The following is a 24504-nucleotide window of genomic DNA, read 5'->3' as shown; positions in this document are numbered from 1 at the left end:
AACATCTATTTTTGTTTTATTGACTATTCTAAAGCCTTTGACTGTGTGGACCATAACAAATTGTGGCAAGTTCTTAGCGGTATGGGGATACCAAGTCATCTTGTCTGCCTCCTGAAGAATCTGTATAACGACCAAGTAGCAACAGTAAGAACAGACCACGGAACAACGGACTGGCTTAAGACTGGGAAAGGACTACGGCAGGGCTGTATACTCTCACCCTACCTATTCAACTTGTACACAGATCACATCATGCGATGTGCTGGGCTTGCGGAATCCAAGGCTGGAGTTAAAATCACTGGAAGAAACATTAACAATCTCAGATATGCAGATGATACCACTTTGATGGCTGAAAGTGAAGAGGACTGAGGAGCCTTATGATGAAGGTGAAAGAAGAAAGTGCAAAAGCTGGCTTGCAGCTAAACCTCAAAAAAACCAAGATTATGGCAACCAGCTTGATTGATAACTGCCAAATAGAGGGAGAAAATGTAAAAGCAGTGGAAGACTTTGTATTTCTAGGTGCAAAGATTACTGTAGATGCTGACTGCAGTCAGGAAATCAGAAGACGCTTAATCCTTGGGAGAAGAACAATGACAAATCTCGATAAAATAGTTAAGAGCAGAGACATCACACTGACAACAAAGCCCCGCATAGTTAAAGCAATGGTGTTCCCTGTAGTAACATATGGCTGCGAGAACTGGACCATAAGGAAGGCTGAGAGAAGGAAGATCAATGCTTTTGAACTGTGGTGCTGGAGGAAAATTCTGAGAGTGCCTTGGACTGCAAGAAGATCCAACCAGTCCATCCTCCAGGAAATCAAGCCAGACTGCTCACTTGAGGGAATGATATTAAAGGCAAAACTGAAATACTTTGGCCACATCATGAGAAGACAGGACACCCTGGAGAAGATGCTGATGCTAGGGAGAGTGGAAGGCAAAAGGAAGAGGGGCCGACCAAGGGCAAGATGGATGGATGATATTCTAGAGGTGACGGACTCGTCCCTGGGGGAGCTGGGGGTGCTGACGACCGACAGGAAACTCTGGCATGGGCTGGTCCATGAAGTCACGAAGAGTCGGAAGCGACTAAATGAATAAACAACAACAACAACAAAACGTAGTTGTTATCAGCATAGAAGCAAGAGCGAGCCCCATAATTAATTGGCAGCATGCAGAGAGAATTTTACATAATCCCCTGCAGCTGCCTTGTGCTCAAGTCCTGCATGGAGAAGTAAGAGGAGGAGAAAGAAGGAGAGAGAAAGAACAAGCAGCCTCCAAAATACATTGGTTTCCAAAAATTTAGGTCCTTGGTTCTTAGCTAAGGAAGTTTGCTTAAATGGCTAGACAATTTGTGGAAAATGAGGGTCCAGGCAGTTGACCTGATGTTTCTTTACTGACAGTGTTTTCTCTAAGGGAGATGCAGTGTTGTAGACAAGTAGAATGGTCCAAGCATAACCACTGTGTAGTATGTAGCTAATTGTAGCATATGGTTCCAATCCGGCATAGGCAATATGAATTTGTGGCACACACAGATATGTGTAGAGGGAGCTGTCATTTGAACAACACTTCTTTTTATGCTAATTGTTCTTCAGCAGGGATGGGAAAGATAAAACCATCAAAGTCTTGCTGAACTACAACCCATATCAGCCTCAGCCAGCATGGCCAATAGCGAGGAGAACTATCGCTTTTAGTAATGACTGAAAGGCCACAGATCTCACATTTCTGTGAAAGAGGAAAAAACTTAAAAACACAGATGTATGTATAACTTGTGGAAGGCATTGAGGTAGCTAATATACATTAGTACTGCTGGACTTGGATTCCGACATGGTTATCAAGAAAGCTAATTTTGGTCTTAAAGTTTTCAGTTGCAAGAAGTTCACCTCAAACAGAGTGTTAAGAATGATGGATAGAATACCAGAGCTTCAGTAACAGTGCCTTTTGTTTACCCTGAACACAGCAAATGTGTTGCCTATTTATGTATTCTCTCTACTGGGGCAATTGAAAGTCAACCTGCAAGGCAGATGTCTGCAATATGCATCCAGTTCGGTTCAGCATGCTGAACAGAGGAACAAATAAGCTGAAGTTTATGGCTACAATTTTATAAACCATTCAACGTAAGTAAACTCATGATAACCAAATTACTCTTAAGCACTCAACAGAGCACAAAAATCCAACCAAACTGGATGCATATTGCAAACATCTGCCTTGCAGGTTGACTTTCAATTAGCTTAAACTGACTTTGTCTTTAATCAGTTGCACACGCACAAGGGCTTCCCAGCCTATCCCAGACATTATTCTGCACTTTAAGAAAAGCTTCTTGCATTTTATGTGAATATTTAACTGGCTATTTATAAAATCCAACTATCCAAATTATTTTAGTAGGTATGATACATGTATATGGTCAAATTTGTCAGTCTTCTTGTGTCAGATATTTAAGTAGTTGTTTTTTTTTAGTGTATTCAGTATGAAATCAAACTTCAATGTGGTTTCTGAAGTTGTGGCAATTATAATAATGCTCTGTTTGGAAAAATAGGCATGTTCCTCATCTTAGCATGGACTGATCCATTTAACTGTGCTGCTTTCAAAAAGTGTGGCTGCATGATATTATGAGTAATCAGTATAGCTAATCTAATTAGATACTTCTGTATTCATTTATATGAACCAACAATTTGACTTGATGCACTTCTGAGAGGGAGATTTGATCCTAAGGTTTATTTCAAATCCCAATTATGCATTCTGTTAATCAGTCTCTTATGATTTCTTCTACTACTTTTTAACCTCAAACACACATTCTAATTTGGATGAGAAAAATTGAGTAATACTGACATGTCTATTAGCAGGTTTGGATGTGTTGTTGGTATGGCTGAGTGAGTCCAAGACCCACTATCCAATTGTCATGTCAACAAGCAGAACAGTACCACCTACATTTTTCCTTTCTGTTTTCTTTATAAAAGCATCAAAACAGAAGCAGCTCTTGAAGTGAGGCAAGAGTAGGATTGCACAGAACTTGCTGCTATACATGAAAGTAATCCCAGTGTAATTGCATCTAATTAGTGACTGTTTTTGTTATGGAGTTCTAAATCAGGAAGAAGACTACTGATTCTCCCCTTCCCCCCCTTGTCTGGACTGCCCAAAGTAGTCTTACAATAGGCTGGGAAGGGGAAGGATTTTTCCTATGGATCAGAATTATTTTGACTCCAAGAGTGCTCTGCCTTTGAGGATCAGTATGGATTGGAAAAGCTTATCTGTTTAAGCGATATGAGTTGGCTTTGATCTGAACTGAAAATGGCCTTTAGGTCTTTTCCAACTTGCTTCTTCTGTGAAATATGTACAAAACCAAAGTTTAGGGTAAAATGAAAGACTTAAAGTTCATGGGTTTACAGTGTTAACTATAGTACAGCCCTTTTAACTCATCTAACATTTACTTCTGAAGAACAATTCATAAGATCGTTTCCATCTAATTAGGATCAGATGTACTGTATATCAGCTTCTGGTCTGTTTATTTCTGTGCTATAATTACAAATGCATGTTCAACTCAGTGTGCCCCTCTTCTTTCCAACCACTAAAAAAATCCTAATTTTCAGCAGCAGACTATCTACATGAAACCATTTTGAAATGAGTTGGCTGTGTCAATTTTCTTTTGGGTATTATTTTGTATAGACAGCTGCCATGGGTGAATGTCATATTGGGAGAATCTCCCTCCTGCTGTGTAACGATTTAATTAAATTTAAATTCCAACTGAGAAAAACGTGAGATAAAGTTTTGGAAATCTATGCTTCTTGGGGGCAGTGGGTATGGTATAATTTGTACTGTTTCAGTATTTATTCCTTTTGAAACAATTGAGAAGTGTGAAATTGAATTTAATAATGTCATCCATCATAGGTGATTTGGAAACCTTAAGAACACTGAATATTGACGGACATGCATTCTCACAATTGTAGATCTGAGAACTTGAGAACTTTTGCGTGAAAAATTAGTCTGCAGATGATAAGGGTTAGAGTCGTGGGATAAAATGGGAGTGAAGTTGCATATCTGATTAATACAAATAGAAATTAGTAACAGTGCTTATGATTTAAAAAAGTATTGCAACAAAGAAAAAAATAATGAAGGGAGAAAAAAGGACACAAACTCAGATGCCAACGTGTATTATTTCAGAGTTTTTATAATGGCCAGCGAAAACAGAAATAGTTTAAAAGGTCTTGCTAAGCCTCCTAGATAGGCCTTTCTAGACCTCCTAGATCCAGCTCTCCTCAAAATGGCTAGAGATAATTAGTCTCACAATGCAGGGCCTCCCTTGGGTTTAAGAGGCCTTGTGGAAATCTGTCTGCTTTTTGTTACTTCTGCCACTTCAGGTATCACTTCCTTACCTGCAGTGGCAGGGAGCCTGGGTATTACTTTGACACTCATATGATACCTATGCAAATAGTTATCTGGCTCTTCTTAACAAGAGTTTATTCTGCTGGTCCCTAGGGAGAGGAGAAAGACTGTGAAAGACTACGTGAGATGAAATGGAGAATCATAGGATCAGCCTAGCTGGTAAAAAAGAAGTGGAGCTCATAAGTGTGAGTGAAGGTAGAGTCATGCAGCCTAGCAGTGGGACATAGGAAACAGCGTATGGCCAATGCAATCCAGACTCAAATGTGTTGCATACAGAAAAGGGGGATTTAAGGTGCTCATAATCAGACAGAAGCAGCAAATTAATTTAAACTTCAAGGCATGCACTCTTATGCTCTGTGTTTAATATATACCAGATGGAAGCTACTCTCTGAATTTCATAGTGAAGGAATGCTAAGGCACAGCAATGCCAAAGATCAGTCAGGTAGTGAATCTACAGGTGAAATTATTAAGTTAAATAACAGTTTGCTTCTGAGTATATGCATTATGCTTTTGAATGATTGTTACTGTTTATCTCCACAACCAACTTTTTCTTCTCTTCACATCATGCATTTATATAGAGTCCACTATGTTAATTGAAGACCTACCTGCAATGAGAGAACATGCATGAGGTGTTCCTTACAACTATCCAGTCCTTGTTTCCCTTGTTAGCAACTCCGTCCCAACTGCTCCTCTTAATTTATAGGCAGACTATTTCTTCCCCCTGGGCAAAGAGATAGAAGATAAATCAGATAAAAAACGATAATTCTTCATATTCACTTCTACGACTTAATTTGGAGTTGAACAATCTCAACCCATAATCAGTTTTAAGGTCTAGTCTTGGGATATGTGTTTGTGAAAGTTCTAAAGGAGAATGTACATATTATTCCTCATCTCTCAGTTAACACAGCGAATGTTGTCCAATTCCCAGTTCAAAAGTATCTGGTCAATGTACACACAAAAAGAAGTAATCAAATGGTATACCCTACTGCTCTATAATACCGCTTTTCTTTACATTTAAGCTTCTCTTCAAGATGGTGAGTGAAGCAGAAAGAACCAACAGTTAAAGACTGCTTTTAACACTGGGGTTTAAGGAGGACAATTAGAATTGCATTTGAAAGAATGTTTAGTCACCTAAGATATAAATCAGTTTCCTGTATAAATGTGTAGCTTGTTTTAGAGAATAAGTGCCTATTTTTAAGAATGGAAAAATATCTAATTCTAAATGTATCTCAATGTATGTATGTGTGTATGCCTTCAAGTCTGTCTTGATTTCTGGCGACTGCCTGGCCTAGTTCCTGAAGTTTTATTGGCAAGGTTTTCAGAAGTGGTTTGCCAATGTCTCCTTCCTAGGGCTGAGAGATTGTGACAGGCCCAGAGTCACCCAGCTGGCTTTGTGCCTAAGGTGGGACTAGAATTCACAGACTCCTGGTTTCTTGTCTGGTGCCTTAACCATGATATCCAACTGGTTCTCAATTCCATGAAATACAGAATGTCAAAATAATGCTTGGTAGCATAGAGTACCTGCATCTCCATCTTATTCATTTATGTACTTCAACCTAAATACTTTCAAGGACTTCAAAAGTATTTGGACATTCACAGATATAATTAAGTTGGGCTAAACTGATTATACTATGTGCACATAGTAACTTAACATAGGAAATTTGGGTAGGGATTTTATTAGGAATCTGCTATATTCATTCTTAGCAACTTATTCACTACTTTTCAACTGCAGCATGTGAACTGTAGAAAATTTTCAATTATAAATGTGCCAGTTTCATATAACTAAAGGCAAGTATTGCCACTTTCCAGACTCGCGTCTTCCCTTCCTCTATTATATGTCTATTAAATATTTGAATTCCAGATTAACTGTTAGTCCCAAACATATGTCCTTATGCCAACAGAGGGAAACTCAGCAAGGCTTCCAGAGATGTTTTTGCAGAGGAACAAACACCACCCACACTTTTTTTTTCATCCCTCCATGGATCCTTAAAGGTGAAATACCCAAAATACTTTGCAGCAGGTTCTATGGCAGCTATTTGGCTCCTATATTTTTCTATATTATAGATTGCCTTTACTGCACAGTGAGGGTTTTGAAGAACTTGCTTGTCTATAATAACAATTCAATTCTGCTGTATCCTCCTAGGTTGGTGGTTTGTAAGTACTTCAGAAGAGCAAGGATGGGTCCCTGCAACTTACTTGGAATCCCAAAGTGGAATTAGAGATGATTCTGAAATTAACATGTCCAAAAGAGGAGAAGGTAAGAAACCTGATGAACATTCAGGCACTTATCTGTATTAGTTCAAAGATTAGCTCACATTCAGTGCAGCTGAAAAATGGGGAAGCAAGGAAGTATAAAACATTATTCCCACGATCCAGGGCTTCTTGATAGAAGACAGGCTCAGGATACAAGAAATTGTCATTTTTAGAAGTATACAGAAAAATACAGAAAGTGTAATAAAAGTATTCAACATAAATATTCTGTATGATAATAGTAATACAAAAATTCTAGCAATTAGCTAGAATGCTTATGACATTTTGTATGCATATTGGTCATGTATCCCTATTGCTTCATAAGAGATTTAACATAGCATCCAAATAGCTTCTTACTCCAATTTTATCTTGAATTTCTTATAGTGGAAAGAGTCTGTCTATAACATATATAAAACTCACCAGTTTAAAATATTTTAAAAATGAAATACATGCATAATTATGTGCAGATACTGTACTGTAAAGGTTATTATACATTTGTTCTACTTTACAAGCATTTTTGTCTGTTTATGCTATAAAATCTGGCAAATACCCATTCTCAAAAAGTGCTTTTAGCAAACCTCATTTGGATGGTGCTAACTGAACCCACCCTTTCCCATGTATTTGCTCCCGTTCAGCATATATTTTTCTCATTATTGCATTCCAATATATGTTGTTCATCACTTCAACCCTCAGTAACTGTGCACAGAGGACACTTGTCATTATTGAGCTTTATTGAGGTCCCCAGTGCAGTGACACCCTGACCATACTCCACTGAACTGTGCCTAGAGGTAAAAAAACAGAATGCATTAATACAGCAAAAGAAGATATTACAAGTGGCTAATACTCTATGCTGTGGCATCAATTTCAAGCCAGCTGTGTTTAAATAGAAGTGCAGATGTTGTGAAGAGCGGAAAGCGAGTTTTCTGCAATTCATCAACATTTGCCTCATGGAGAGCAGAGCAATGATGATGGTGGTCTTTGACTAGTTGAGGAGAAATCCTAGACAATTAGAAAGATTCAGCTAGCATATTAGAGGAGGCTGGATGGTAGACAATGGTAGGGCAAAATGGTGTTCAATTAGTAGAGTAGGGAATTCAGGTGTCAGCTGGAGATAGGTAATCAAATTTAACTGGGGAGGTTAGTACAAACTTACATATTCACATTAAATTTGAGAAACATTCAGGTATGACTACAAGAAACATGTTACTTCCTGTAAAAGAAAAAGCAACAATAAAATGTCCTCTGTGATCAGCTATTTTTAACAATTATGCAGTCACAAAGCATTCTTTTCTTTTTATACAGAAGTCAGTCTCCGCTGCATATTGAACAGATGAGATTGTCATATATGACAGCACATGTAAATGCCTTGAATCTCTCTAAATGTCATTTTTAAAAGATTAGAAAATTGGTCTCAAGATAGAAATTGCATGCGCTAGTTCTTCCAAGCTTTGGCTCAGTTCATGTCTTCCTCAGATTACTTACAATATTTTTATAATTGCCTAAAATATTTTAATTATAGTATGTTTTGGGGATAGATCAGAGGTGTTTCTCCCTCATCCTGCTTATACTTCCATGATTTCACCTGTTTCCAGTACTTTACTTACAATTTACTAAGTATTTAAAAATATATTTTTTTTCAAAAAGTCTAAAATCTAAGTAAAGCACTGGTTTTGATGCTCATTGTATTAAAGACTGCTTTTGCTTCCAAGAGACTGAAAACATGCAGCCTCTTAGAATTACAGGTGGTCCTCATTTAATGACCACTACTTCAGCAACCCTTCAAACTTACAGTGGCATTGAGCAAGTGGTAGTTACGACCGGACCTCATACTTAAGGCTATTGCAGTGTCTTGCAGTCACACAATCGCAGTTTGCAAACTTCTCTGCCAACTTCCCACAGGCAAAGTCAGTGGGGAAGCCGGCAAGAAGTCAGAAATTGCAGTTATGTGAGGTCTTCACTAAATGACTTGCATGGTCCTTGTTTAATGACAGCCAGGACTGCCGGAACTGCCATTGCTAAGCAGCGCAGTCACGTGGTATTTTGACTTAGGACCACATCGCTTAACGACAGAGTTTCTGGTCCCAATTAGCATTGTTAAATAAGGACTACCTATATATGGTATGGATAATGTCAATTAAATACACAGTGAAAACTGATTTATCAGCCTAGTCCTTAATAATTGCTCTGTTTATTGCATCTTGTAAATTAATCTCGTTATATTATTAGATCACATTCTTGTTAATGTGAGGTGAAGCCATTCAACGATCATGGTTTTTTGTTGAGTTTTGTTTTTTCCATCCATCACATTTTATGTTTCTTTTCTTTTTTTATGCTTTCATCCATTTTTCCAAAATAGTTTCTAAGAGACGCAAGGCTCATCTGAGGCGCCTGGACCGGCGATGGACACTGGGAGGGATGGTCAACAGGCAGCAAAGTCGAGGTGAACATTTTCCTGGAGTGTGGTCCCTTGTAGGGTACACATACTGATTGCTGCTGCTTCTCTTGCTGTTTGACATTGCTAAGAATGGCTGGCAGGTGTATAGTATTTGATAGGGCCTTGTTTTCCCTGCAGCAGAAAGAAGTCTGTTTGCAGTGAAGATAGAGGGTATTTTGATACTGCCTGCTGAAAGCATATCAACATGGGAGCCAATTAAAAGTGTCACTAGAGACACTTGTGTTTTTACAAACAGTTGTTCTGCCAGTCTAATCTGTAATGAAATCTGGGAATGTTGAGAATCCTATTACATATTTATTCAAAGGTATATTTATTTTAGCTTCATGCAGAGATATATACTTGCATTTTTCTACTTTTTTCATTCAGTTAAAATAATTGCATTAGACGTTCTTCTAAATGAGAAAACAATTTTGGAGACGTTCTCATGGGTGCAATGTGGCATTCTTGCAGTTATGAGGTGGTAAGGTGTAAGTGGGTTTGAATAGTCAGGCCTTTCATTGACTAATCACCTTTCCTGTGGTCTATAGCCTCCTTGACTTACCATGCTTCCCAAGGGAGATTCCGAGAGATCAAGAGTTACCAATTCAGTTTTTTCCCTAGAAGTGTTGCTGTCACTCATAAGGGGGAGTCCTACCTTTGAGAAATTATTGGAGCAATTTGGTTGGAGAACTCCATTTCTCTTCCCCATTTGGCAATTTGTATCCAACTGAAATTTGTACAAACCTAGAATTTACTTTGAAATTGTTTTTAAAAATGAAATAACTGCCACATTTGGCATTTAGATTAAAAAGGAAAGATTTCCAAATAATTAATAGTTTATATTAGTTATTTTTTTAATTGTTTTTTTTCCAGAGGAGAGAGGGAAAGCAACATTATAAAGTGATTTACAAAAGCTTAGTTTACGTAGAATCCACAGAATGGCTTATTGTTAACATGTGAACCTTTTCCAAAAGGGGGGGAAAAAAACCCTTCGTAGCGTACAAACAAATGGGTTAATGTATCATGCTGTCAAAACAAACCATGTGTCAGTTTAGCATTATATGTGAACCAGGCCTTGGGCTCATCAAGAGCCTGGCCTATTTTCTATTAATTCCTCTTTTTCTGACAGAGAAGAACAAAAAGTGATCTTTCCCACTCATAGGCTCCCAAATGTTATTGAATGAATGATATCTTCCCTTGTCCTTCAACATTGTCAGATGATAGATATCACTGAACCTGAATTTCTGAGGAGCTGGTATTGGGTTCAAGTTGTTGTAAAGAAAGTTGACAAATTTAAATGCCTGAGAGAGACTGAACAAGAGAATGTTGAAGGCATTTTCTAAAATATTCAGCTTGTCTCCTTAACAACCTATAGTATCTTGAACATGAACATTAGAGTCAGTGTGTGCATGCCATGTGATTAAACACTTTTGTATCAGATAACCTGAGACTTCAAAATGTTTCTAAATAACTGAATCAGTGCAAATCAAATCAGGTTGCTGTATTTAGCATCAAATCTAGATATATTTTATTCTATTAAACTTATCTTTTTATAATTTTATTTGTAAAAAAAGGAAAGTATAGGTGAAGATACCAATCCTATACAAAACGAAATGAGGCTCTTTCCAGCAATGTATCATTTCTTCATAGCAAAATACTGTATATGTTCTGCATATACAAGTTCGTATGTTTGCTGTATATAAATGCCCTAGGATTTTGTAAATTGTGGGCTCCAATTCCATGATAAACAGTGAGATAGACAAGTCCTCTTCATAGAGCATACCATTCAAAAACAGGGCAAATGCCCTGTTATTGCCATTATAGGGATGGCAAACTTCCCTATAATGAGTACATGTGTCATCTTTTATCAGAAATATTTACAGCAATAGTAAACTTTTTACATTTAATGCTTTTGCTTTATACCTTTCAGAAAGAGTATAAGACTTAGTAAACAAAAAAAATCATCCAGTCTTTTATTGTCATAAAATTTGTTATCCTTGGTTGCGGCAGAGTCATTTAAGAGAGACATGATAGTTATTGCATGTGTTTGAAGCCTGAAGATATTGACTGAATGCCATTTGGAGACCTATTTGTTGTCAGGACACATCCCCACAAGAATGCAAGTAGAGGAAGATCTATTATGGCCATAAATGTTCTAAAGCATTAATATTAGGTCATCATTGAAGAACAATTCTAAGATACAGAGACTTGGCTTAAACGAGCCGATCTGAAGGAAGAGGAATGAGTAGAGTGAAAAGACTGCTGACTGAGAGGAAAATATGTTTAAGGAAAATTATTTTGTGGTTTGGAAAACATAGGATTTGAACTATTGCATTTTGCTTAGGAACCTTAATTAGATAATCCTCTAAACTGCATGCCTTTTCTTCCACGCTTTCAACACACTATCAGGTCATACAGTGATGTTCCATAACTGATATAGAGACATAAATTAAACAAGTGGATACCGTTCCCTGCTTCAGCATTTCTGTAACATAGAAAGTATTTAAGATGGGGAACCAGGAAACGATCGTTCCAATTTTACCTATGACTTAAAAACACACTGGTGTTGGTAGATAGGCTTTTGAATGCCAGCCATTTGTGTTTGTTTATATATCCAGCTTTTGTTTTCAAAAACAAGAGGTATCAGTGTAGATGAAATGGCTAGATTTGCTGAACAAGTAAAATCCAATCCATAAGGTATATTTATTTCTTGGATAGTTTGTATGCGGTATACAAAAAGGTTTGCTCTGGGGCAAATTTGAGGTGAGCATCAGAGTTTTTCTTAATGAATTGTAGCTTCCACTTTACTACTTCCCCGTTTTGACCCAGTGTTTTTCTGATGGGGGGGCCAAGGCAAAAGATGTTCTTGTATTCTTTGAGATATTATGTTGTACTCTTTGAGTGAATTTGATATGATGGCTATTTTGAGGGAGACTCACTATTGTCCCACACCTTCTCCATTTCAAGACTGTGAATGGGTAGAGCCCCCAAAGCATTAGAAATTATTTTGTAACCTTTTCCAGACTGATTAGCATCCATGACTTATACACAGAGCTTCAGAACTTTATTGTGAGCAGGGTATGACATGCTTCTATAATCCATGTGGTAGGAACTTCACTGTGACAAGGGGAGCCAGAGTGAGATTTGTAAGGGCAGGAATGACCAAAATCCATCCTGATGGTTGCATTAGAGCCTTTAATCCTTTAATTTAATTGATCTAACTAGTGGAGTTACTACTACTTTTTCACACAGATACATCCCATATTAGATGACATTGTTTATGAAATAAATGAAACAAACACCAAATCTTGGTGTTATTATTCTCTCAGACTCTTTTTATATATCAGTAAGACTCACGTGCAGCTAATAACATTCAGTGGCAAAGATATGTAAAAATTCAGAAAATCTAAAAGAGGGCAAATACTTTATTATAGAAATGTAGGATGCATGTCAACATGGTTTTCACTTATGTTAAAATTCATTAAAAAATGAAGTGTGGAACTTCAACATGTGTTGAAGTGAGGAACTTTACCCAATGTATGTTTGAAGAAACAAAGTCAACATTTCTTATACTTTCAGCAATTTATTTGGAACTTTATGTCTTTATCAAGTCTTACATTTCAGAGTATCCACAAGAGTTCAAGGATTCAAAGAAGCTGATGAGATGCTAGCAAGCCCGCTGCCTGTAAACAGTTAATCTTGTCTGGAACATTAGTAGGCAAGCTGGAGATGAAACGGAAAGATACCAATCGAAGCAAAAGGGAAAGAGTTACAGTCTGTAAGGTCTAAAAATAAGTGGAAGAGATACTACATGGGAGAAGCTACTAATAGCACCCACTCCTTTAAGTATACACTTTTCTTTTAAAAATATGATTAATTATTCATAAAAACATTTAAAACATCAAATATATATCTTTTTAAATCCTAGAAATAGCTCACATAACTAATAACAATGAAGACCATACTGCTGGCTTTAGTTTTATTTAAAAAACCAAATGTACTAAATTATGCATTATCTTACTCAGAATTGTTTAAAGTTCTTTGGTCAGTTGATGCAATACCAGTCATTCTTCTGAATGATAATGTTTCATTGCTTTTTCCCATAAATGCCAACCTGCATATATTTGATATTATAATTTTTCTATGGTTAACCTTGATGCAGGATTATCCCAAATTGCTTTGGGGTTACAAGGAGACCAATAGTCAAGATTGTCTGCTTGAATTATGGATCTCATTTATATGTTTTTTGTGGGCTCCTCTTTTCCATCATAGTAAGAAATCAAATGAATGCAATTTTGGAAATGTTATAGTATTTTGCTGCAAAAGCACTTTGCAAACAGAAACTTTAATAATAGCTTCCTGTTTCAGAATAGAAGGCTTAGAATAAAACACAGAACCATTCCATAAATGGACTATAATATCTATAGAGATTTAATCTTTTACAACACCCAGTTATAAATGTTCTATCCTTTTATCCTTTAGTCTTTTTCTGCTTTGCTTTTCTTTGTCTTAAATAAACAAAGAAAATGTTCAGTTTTGGATGGCTTTTTTACAGCGGAAGTGAATCTTTGGAAAGCAGACTTGGTGATGGGCAAACTTCAGCTGCTTAGCAATTGCATATTTGACTTCAAGCCCAAACCTTATTTGAACTACCTGAATCTTCTTCTAAAACAAGGTTTGCTGTAGCAATATGGCTTACGTCAGCCGTGTGAGTGTTGATCATAAAACTTGGTAAAAATTTAAAACTGCAAAAGGAAATGTTGAACTGGTAACACTTGTAGCAGGAAGTGCTAATAATCACCACCACCACCACAATGATTCATTTCATTTTATTGATTACTCGAATTGACCTTATCAGCACACACCACCACCACAATGACTACTACATTGTAAATTACATTGCCAATAACATCTCCAGACTCCTGATCTCAAATTCCTTTTGCTCTATAGAGCACAAAGAGAATTTCAAAAATCCTAGAGATAAAAAAGACTACCTTTTGACTGATAAAACAATATTTTAAAAACTCTAAAACTCTAAAAGGCATAAAACAAACCTGGATTAATTTCAAACAAGCATTTGACTCCATCGTTGATTGAAATGTTTGAACATTTTTGTAACTAATAGGAAAAGGGTTTAAAACAGTGAAAAAATAGGTAACTACACTGATGGCAAACACAGGAGAACTTAGAAAAGTCAAAATAAGAACAGGAGTTTTTCAAAGACACTCTTTGTCTCCATTATTTTTTAACATGGTTCAGATTCCACTAGTGATTGTTTTGAACACAATGCCATCTGGCTATGAATTAGCCAAGCAAGGGACAAAAGTCTCACTTTTGCTCTACATGGATGATTTGAAATTATATGCAAAATCATTTAGTGAAATAGAGTCCCTTTTAAATACAGTTCAAATGTTTAGTGGTGATATCAGAATAGAATTACTGGAATAGTGCTAAAATCAAACGATGGAGGAAAGTTATAAATATTTGGAGATTTTAGAAACAAGTAATATTTTGCATTCCCAAGTGGGGGAAAAAACCCAAACCAACTCTGAATATGTAAAATGAATTAGAAAAGTTTTTAAATGGTGATAATATACTTGGTCTGTCCCTGTAATATGCTACACAACAGGCATTATTGACACAAGCTGAACTAGATGCTTTAGATTGCGAGACTCAAAAGCCTAGGAGAGTGTATCATGCACTACACCCAAAAGTTGACATAGATCATTTGTATATACCAAGGAAAATTGCTGGTTGTGGTTTGTTGCAAATGAGGCAAGATAAAATGAAAGGTCTAGATGTTTACATAAAAGCAAGCAAAGAGAAGATGTTAATAAATATCTGCAAGGAAAATAGTATGTGACAAAATCAAAGGTAGTATACAAAACTGAATAGCTATAACAACTAATGAAATGTAAACCTTGAAATATAAATCCCTTCATGTTCAATATCTGAAGGAAATTGAAGGTAAGGTCAATAGTAACCAAACTTGGCAATGGCTTCAGACTGGATCCATCAAGAAGGAAATAGAAGGTTTAGTATTTGCAGCAGATTACAAGCACTAGAACAAGTGTAATAAAAATAAAGATTTAAAAATTGGGAATATCAAGTGTAGATTATGCAGGAGAAATATGAGACTGTTGACCAACTAATAAACAACTGTAGCAAAATTGACCAGAGAGATTAGGCAAGATATAATTGCATGGCAAAAATGGTAAATTGGAGTATGTGTAAAAAGTATGGATTTCATGCCCCCAAAATATTGGTGTGGTCACAATATTGAAAAAGTGCTTTAGAATGACCATGTACAAAGTTTATGGGACTTCCAAGTTCAGAGGGACTGACATCTAGAAGAAAATACCCTATACATCTCAGTAGTTGAAGGAAAGCAAATTTTACGTACAGATGTGGCAACACCAAATGAAAGCAGAGTAGCTTGAAAGGTACTGGAAACAATTGTAAAATATTAGGGTTTACTAATTGAAATACAGAGATTATGGAATAAACTGGCAAAGTTTTCCCTATAATAGAGCTTTAGGAACTATAACAATAGCTGGTTGAAATTTGTGGTTGAAATTTCTTTTTAATTAATTGAGTTCTGTTTATTGTTATTATTATTATGGTTTTGATTTCTTGTTTGCTGGTCAGAGTACAGCAGTGAGATGGGTGGCCATACAAATTGTTTAAATAAATAGAACAACAACAACAAAACATTTGACCTCACAACATTTTTGTTTACAAAAAAACAGTTTTGCTCAAATGACACATAGCAGTATTTGGACTATTTTTAGGCTGTGGGTTAAAGCTTGAATTGACCCTAAATTACTAGCATTTGCTGTGCATTCTTCAGTAGAGAGTAAACATATAACAGTACCAACAATACTAACAGCAACAGTACTATCCCCATTGTTCTGTTCTGAAAGGTAACAGATGTGTGTTGTCTTCAGTGCATAGGCAAGCCAAGATGGCTTAGGAATTTTCTTGACTAAGAAATTCTCACATAGCTTTAATAAAAAAAGGTACATTTCTTATGCTTACATCCTGAAGATACCATGCAAAATCTAGTTTTAGAAGAGCATTCAGTGCTCTTATATTGGTTCTGGGAATTTAAAATAAGCTTGTTGGAGGTATGATGATGAAGTTGTACATAAGACCAAGTTGTCCAGGCCCTTCGGCATAAAGGAACTGAATATAATGTGTACATTTGTATTAATTTTGGAAACTCTTATTTGCCAGATTCCAAAAAACAACAAGAAACTAGAGGTGACTAAGGCATGAGTAACCATGAGCAAGGCCTCCTGGTCCAGGAATGGGCACAACTGGTGCATAAAATGCAGCTGTTCAAAGACACCCCTTTGTACAGAGATGTACAACTGGATAATACCTCACCCCATACCAGTGGATGACCTCACCCAGCAGCTTCTTGTAGGAATTAAAAAGGAGGGGGGGAGAAGGTAGAGTCCTGGAGCACCCCACAAAGCAAAGCCCTAGGACTCAACCACTCTCGTCTCATCACAGACTGGAACTTGCCTTGGAGGAAGGAGAAACACTGCAAAACAGTGCCTTCCACCCCCAGTCCAGAAGGATACCATAGCTGATTATATTGAAGGCTGCCAAGACATCAAGAAGACCCAGGATGCATCCACTCACCCCCATTCTGAGCTCAGCACAAGTCGTCAACAAGTGTGACCAAAGTATAGTCAGTACTGTACTCTGGTCTGAATCCTAACTGGAAAGGGTCCAGATAATCTGCTTCCTCCAGGGCCCTCTGAAGCTGGAGGCCAACCACTTTCTCATCAACTTTCCCTAAAAAGGAAAAATTGGATAAAAATTGTCCAAATCAGCTGAATGGTGTCTTGGGGGGGGGGGTACCACCACCTCTCTAAAAGGCATTTACCACAGCACGGATCTACCCACATGCCTTCTCCTTGGAGGCCTTAACCAACCAGGAAGTGCATGAATCTAATATACAAGTGGCTGCACCTATAGCTCCAAGGACTCTGTATACTTCCTTGGGACTAAAAGGCTTGAAATCATCTCAGGCAACATCCCAAAACTGTGCCTCAGTCATCTCCATAGGACCTGCCCAGATGGAGTCCAGCTCAGACCAAATCAGAGAGATTTTATCCAACAGTTATCTAGAATACTACATTTTTAAAAGGATATGGAGAAATTAGAACAGGTTCAGAAAAGGGCACTGTGGATGTTCAGGGGACTAGAAACTATGTCTTGTGAAGAGATATTGAAGGAGCAGAATATGTTTCAGCCTGAGGACAATTGAATATGGATTCACCAGATACTGAAAGGATGTCATGTAGAAGAGAATCAGGGCCTCTTTACTCTCTTGTCCTAATGTGCAATACATAGAAATACGGATTTAAGTTACAGGAAGGCAGATTCTATTTTTGGGGGGTGGGGAGGGGAACAGTAACAGTAGATGAACAATGGAACTAACTGCAACGAGAGGTGGTGGGTTCCCCTTAACGTGCTTAAGTGCTTAAGACTAAACAGCTGTCTATCTGGGATGCTTTGATTTGGAATTCTTGCACTGAGCAAGACATTGGACTTGAGGGTATAAATGGTACCTCCAATATGACTTCTAGGAATTAAAGTAAAATTATTGCTCCTGATATCTTCACATTTTTTAAAGTCTTGCAATGTTAGCATATGCCATTAGGCACTGGACAGAATGAGTTGGGAAATCTGTTGACCCTCAAGATCTTGCATACCAGCTCCATCTCTCCAAGGATAATTAGTCAGAAAAATACGAGAATCTGGAGATACACAGGTTACCCAGCCCTTCCCTAGAGTATGATAGTACATTACAAATACAGAGTTTTGGGGTAGAGTACTGTATATACGGGACACGGTGGCGCTGCAGGTTAAACCGCTGAGCTGCCGATCGGAAGGTCGGCGGTTCGAAACCGCGTGGCAGGGTGAGCTCCCGTTGCTCGTCCCAGCTCCTGCTCACCTAGCAGTTCAAAAACATGCAAATGTGAGTAGATCAATAGGTACCGCTTCGGCGGGAAGGTAACGGCGTTCCGTGTCGTCATGCTGGCCACATGACCCGGAAGTGTCTATGACAACGCCGGCTCCAAGGCTTAGAAACGGAGATGAGCACCGCCCCCTAGAGTCGGACACGACTGGACTTTACGTCAAGGGAAACCTTTACCTTTACCTTTACTGCATATAGTACTGTACTCCATTTAGTTGAATAACAATCTTTCTTCAAATCTTTCCTGTCAACAGAGAGTTGTCAGATGATGTACATATTCCTGTGTCCTCTACACAATCAGACAATTCCTGATGCTTAAGCACTGAGGCTTAGAAAGCAGGCAAAATGTTGTTTTACATGAGTCACATTCTAATATTTGACTGGTTTACTTTGTAACAGCTGTAGCAGCTCCTCCAAAATCCTCCCGAATCCTTTGTTGGAAACTCTATTCATTTTTATTTAAATGAACACTTGACTGATAAGCTGACATCTCATTATTCATCAAAAGTGCTTATATTTTATATCACATTTTCAAAATCAGCTGTGCATGAAGAGTGGTTTAGGAACTAGATTTTCCTTCCTTTGTACACCAAAAGATGTATAATGAAAAACAGTTTGCATTATTTCTTAAGTAAGGGACTATTACTGTTTATGAAATATGTCCTGATGCCATTAGTTCAGTTGAAGGGGGCAGGTGTGTTTGTGTTGAGGAGTAGGTTATATGTTCATTATGTTTATTGCATAATCTTATTTGCCTCTGGGAATACTCGATTGGTATTACTCCACTATGGATTCTGCTATCACGAGGAATGGTCTAGTACAGTTTTTTTTCCAAGGTCCACAATATTCTTGTAACACATGAGCTGCATTTAAAATATATATCAGCTTTCTGTTATAGTGGAATCTTCCAGATATTAGAATACATTACTCATGAACTCTGGTCAGTATGGTCAATAATCATGCCAAGTGTATCTAGATGTGCTTACTATGAAGAAGACGTGTTTACTAAACTTTTTATAAACCCAGAAGTTTATAAGGTTTATAAGGGCACAGCTGTGCTATCAGTTTTGCTGCTTGTACCCAGAGTTCCTTCATTGCAATAAGAAATCAAAAGCAGCCATCCTAATGAGCCAAGGTTGCGGGTTTGTTAAAATGCATTGCCAACATTGCCAGAAAGGAGAGAACTGAGACTGATTCTGTTTGCATAAGCTTTCAAGTTTTCCTTGTCTCTCAGCCAGCAACAGAAGGTAGTTGATTCATAAGCTATGCTGAGAACATGTCAAAACTGTCAGTAGCCTCATAAACAGGAAGCAAGAATAATCCTGTCCAAATTGCTATTATCTGCCTGTTGTCCTATCAGCATATGTAAAATCTCACAGCTGGTCAATAAGAGTATCAAGACTCCTTAAACTATGCCCAGCACCTAAGTTCAACCAGTGCTACTGACCATAGTCCAGATTTGTTGATGTGCAAGTTACAGAAGAAGTTCAACCAGTTTCAGTTCCATGAGTAAAAATCAGAAGTCCTTGTGGCAGTAAGGGTGGATTAAACATCAACTGTTACTGCGTTGTCTGAATTGGCTTGGAATCTCATGAATCCTGGCAAACTAAAGTATGTCTAATTATGTCCTACACATAATCCTTCAATCTCAAGACAGCCGAGACTAATCTGTTCCAGATATCCATAATTTTTCCCCACTTCCATTTATGAGCTTTTTTTTTTAATGAAGTTGTTGCTTTTATCCATCTTTACTGGCTCTGTAGTGATCTGAACCTTTTCTCTTGGGGCTTTTCCTCCTATTTAATTAGTCATGTGTGCAAATTTCTGCAGTTCCAAATAATCCAGTTGATGTCATACTATATATTATTAAAATTCTTTATCATCTTCTGGAATTATATTCTTCATTTTTTTGAAAAAATAATCCTGGCTTTTGTCCAGTGCAGCTAAAGTCTTCCTTATCTATAGTGTACAACCATGTGCATCTGTATTATTTATGTTAATGTGCAAGTAGTTTGCTTCTATGACTTCTTTTAGGACACATGCTCTAGATATAGACAACAGCATATCAGTACACAATTTCCATGAGCAAAATTTAGGTTTCCTCTGATAAGGGGATTGGGTCTTTACCGTCCATTCTGACACTCTCTTAAATGTGTGGTATAGTGATTTGTAAGTTGGACTTGGGACCAAGAGGCCCATGTTCAAGTCATTACTTAGCCATGAAGCTCACTAGGTGACTTTGGGCTAGTCAGCCAACTTTCTTTATAGGATTGTTGTCAAGAAGGGAGACCTCCATATGTGTCTCTTTGAGTTCTTAGGAGAAAAACAATCACATTCTTTAGAGTCTTTTCCTCCACCACCATGTGGAATCTCCTGAAAGCTGTTCATGGAATGGGGAAGGACAACCACTTCTGCCAGTCCTACTGTGTTCGTATGCCAACCTCCAATTAAGGTGAAAGAGACTCTGCTTTAAATTGTAATTGTAAAGCCTGCTGGGTTGATCATCCACAGCCTTGGCTTATTCTCCTTATCTCAGTTCTTATAAGAATAGAGTTGGAGGAAATATATAGCTGTTCTCAAATTACTTGGGAGGAAAAGCAGGATATAAAAATAATAAGCATTTTGCATTTTAAATATCAGGAGAATTCTGGATTATCAGGACGGGTTTCTTGCCCCACTTTGGATCATGGCCTGTGAGAAATACCAGTCAATATTGATAGCTAAGTTAACAGGGCTATACCTCAGAGGAAGAGTCTCTGTATGGAAGATCCAAGGTTCAGGCCCACAAGTTGTCAGTGTAAAATCCTTCCCTCTATATAACCAATGCTGGGTTAAAAGGACTGATGTTCCTGTGAACATGGTTAACTAAACTCTGATGATTTTTCCTGATGGTGCAAGTGTTTATAATGTGTGATGAGCAATCTAGGATGTTAACAGTAAATTAGCAACTTTTATTTTAAAGAAAGCTAAAAAAAATTACACTTGCACTTCTCTTACAAGTATGGAGGACCTGGAAAGCAGAATATAATGTAATCAACAAAAACAAATCCTGGCTACTTTGTGCTGAAACGTGATATTGTATGTAGGGGTGTGAAAAGGATAGTTCAGTCTGTTCCTTTGGGTTGAAGGAGTGTTGGTCGTGCTCCAGCTTCATCGAACAGATTCCAGTAATGCAGGGTTACCATAATCATGTGTATGCTAAATGGAGCCAGCTGGAGAGGGTTCCTCCAGTGCTGCTTTGCTTCTTTGGCAGCTTGTTTGATTTTTGTCAATACCATATGTAACATGTAGGGGAGCCCCTTCTCTAGACACCCTGTCTCATTTGTTGGCATGAAAGGAACAGGGCGGTGGTGATGGTGCTGACACAGGCATGCTTACAGTATGATAGTTAATAGGTACATGACCTCACAAGCAAGACTCCACCTCTGCAATGCTCAAGCATTTAATTGCCTGCAAAATAATTTAAAATCACAATGAGGAAAGAGAAAACAGCTGTTTGATCTTAACTGATGTTGTCTTCTCTCTCTCTGCTAGAAGAGAAATATGTCACAATTCAGTCATATACCAGCCAAGGGAAGGACGAAATTGGGTTCGACAAGGGAGTCACTGTGGAGGTCATTCAAAAGAACCTGGAAGGATGGTGGTATATAAGGTAATGTCATTTTGGCATATGCAAGCCTTCTGGTTCCAACAAAATCCTATATGTTTCTATCAAAGGTAGGATCCAAAAATGGTTTAAATATATAGAAATGCTGCTAATGTTGTGTAAAGCCAGTTAAACTACTTTGATCACATATTTAAAATAAGATCTGCACTTTGTAGATTTCTCGATAACACAGTAGAAGAATAGAAGACTTATGTCTTATAAATTGGAGAAAAAAATTAAAACCAAGTATAGCTGTTATTGCATTTAAAAAGAATATCTTTGGTGGCTGGCTGGTTATGGTGGGTTTTCCAATACAACTTTATAGATTTTCCTAGTTTTTCTAATTAAAGTAGTGAACCAGGTTCTATAGGATTGCAGTATAATATTTTAAAATATGGGAAATTCTTAGCACTCTATGTGTGTATACATGCATGTAAGTTGTGTGCAGCTGTAACAGCTTTATAAAGGGATGTTCTGCTAGCATATGTGTTGAATTTTTGCAGAGAAAGAGGTAATCTTGGCTGTAATTCAAACACTTTCCTTCTGGTAGCTTTAAATGATTAGTTCCATGCAGAAACCAAGTACTTATTTTTAATGACATAGCTCTAGATACATTAAATGCCACGTAGGCAGTGTATCTTTGCTGTGCTCAGCACAATACACTCCTATTTCTGGTTGATGCAAGAGAGATCAAAAGTGAAAAAAATATAAAGTCATTCAGTATTAACTGTAACAGCCAGGTTTACAACCTGATCCTAATATTTTTGCTTCCTTACTTTCTTGGAAATAGTTCCACAGAATTTAGCTGCGTCTTTCCCTAATAAGGGAGTGTGATAAGGATTGCAGCCTTGGACTTCAACTATTAAGTAAAATCATTGTAATTCAAGTAGCAGTTGGGAAAATGAATAGACTTGATCAAGAAGCCTGGAATCCTTGCCCCTGAATGGCTTTTAAGTAGACCTGGAGTAAAGGTTGCCTTGAAAAATACAAATTTATACATCTAATCAAATTATGGAGTCTTCTTCTGGGTGACCCATTTCACCCCAGGATTCTGTGAATACCTTCTGTTTGTTTTACTTTGCATGTAAAATAGATACTTTTCATAGTTTGTATTTGCTTTTGAAGTTTGACCATCTTACAACACCAATGGTTTGGATAATGGAACCACACTGAGATCTATATATTCTATAAACATATTCTCTGTAATATCTTCGCTACTATTCCATCAATAATAAAGGAAAGCTGAAAGAGTGGGAGTAGATTCTTAACACTATGAGCAGAGAATGGTTGGCCTTGCGTCAGCTCTGCATTCTTCTCTTTTTAAATCATTCTCTGGACTTTAATCCAAAGCCAAGGGTGCAGGAGCAGAGTGCACAGCATTTGCAGGAGGAAGAACAGTGTCATAAACTCTCCCTGATTTTATTGCCAAATTCCCTTTTTGTTGTTAAAGGTTGGTTTTGTTACTGGCAAATTTTATTTTATCTTAAACCTAACAGGGCTTAAAAATATTCAGTGTTTTCATTTAAGAAGACTACACTAAAGGCACTATATCATCATCAGAATTTCCATCCTCTCTAGTCTCTCACATTGCAGTCTGAAAATGAGCCATGTTTGTCTTTTCTTACACCAACCTTGAGAATACACGGAGAATCCCAGGAATTAATCCATGCAGTTGACATGTAAGAGAATACAAAAATGTCATTTGGTGTCCTGCTCCCTTAGCTACTACTATACATGGAACGATCAAAAATCCCACATCTCTTCAAACAAAGTGAAATAAATTTCTAGCTTGCCCTATCCATGTTTTCTAGTACATGTATTTATGTAGATATATCTGGTGGTTTAGGGGAACAAATGGAAGTGGCTGCTATTACAGGAAACCGTGGAAAGGAAGGAGATTGAAGGAGATGAAGAAAAAGAGAACGCCAACATTTCTACTGCTATTCTTCTATTTTATTAAAAGCCCCTGTGTGTTACAAAGATGAAATGGTAGCATGTTGGCAATTTTGCACTCACTTTTTTCCAACAGTGATTGTTATGGTTGTACAGTCACTGGATTGGGGGACGAAGGTAGAGAAGATCTAAACAACCCACTCCCCAAATGACACTGTATAGAGCCTCTGGTACGACTTAAAGGCCAGTTCATCTCTCTTAATTGTACAAAGAAAAATAATGATTGTTCACACATGATTACTGAGATTCGGCATAGGGTGCTATAAGTTTTAAGAGTAAATATTGGGTGCCAAAACATGAAGGTTTTGTTTGAAACTGAATGGCAAAGCTGCTCATGTTATGACCAGCAGCTCAGACTTCATTGCCTGTGTACTACCCAAATATAATAAACCTTATGAAACAGCTCTGAGGACTGTGCTTTGCTTTATATTTTGTTTCAACTCAATAATGAGGACTGATTTTTTAAATCATTCTGAGATATGAAATTCCTATTCTGTTCTTTCCTCTACTGTCATAATTGAGTTAATGACAGGAAATTTTTTGTAGACTAATCAAGGATAATAGTTTTGAATTTGGATTATGAATGTGATGCTTCTAAAAGCAGTACCAGAACAACAAATGCAAGACATGCCCAAATGTAAGTCCAAAGGACATAAATATTTCATAGTTTGCTGGGGAAGGCAACAACTGGGGAAGGCAATGGCAAAGCACCCCGATATAGTCTGCCAAGAAAATGTTGCAAAAGCAGCGTCCCCCCAAAGGGTCAGGCATGACTCGGTGCTTGCACCTTTCATCACATATTCATTATATATCACTTACATCAGGGAGAGCCACAAATACTGAAATTCTTGTCCTC

General features: G+C 37.5%; 1 protein-coding gene across 2 annotated transcripts in view; it reads left to right on the top strand.

Annotated features, from left to right (window-relative positions):
• The window catches only part of SH3PXD2A (SH3 and PX domains 2A), a 259549-nt gene that overhangs the window by 222147 nt on the left and 12898 nt on the right, over positions 1–24504 (top strand). For both annotated transcript variants that reach the window (XM_063307115.1, XM_063307114.1), the window contains 3 exons: positions 6514–6627; positions 8977–9060; positions 21584–21701. In XM_063307115.1, the coding sequence (XP_063163185.1) occupies positions 6514–6627; positions 8977–9060; positions 21584–21701 (316 nt within the window). The remainder of the gene's footprint in view (positions 1–6513; positions 6628–8976; positions 9061–21583; positions 21702–24504) is intronic.

The sequence above is a fragment of the Candoia aspera genome, chromosome 6 (assembly GCF_035149785.1).
Source record: "Candoia aspera isolate rCanAsp1 chromosome 6, rCanAsp1.hap2, whole genome shotgun sequence".
In the NCBI taxonomy this organism is placed as follows: Eukaryota; Metazoa; Chordata; class Lepidosauria; order Squamata; family Boidae; genus Candoia; species Candoia aspera.
Note: the sequence above shows the minus strand (reverse complement) of the source record. Positions and strands in the feature narration are given on the sequence as shown.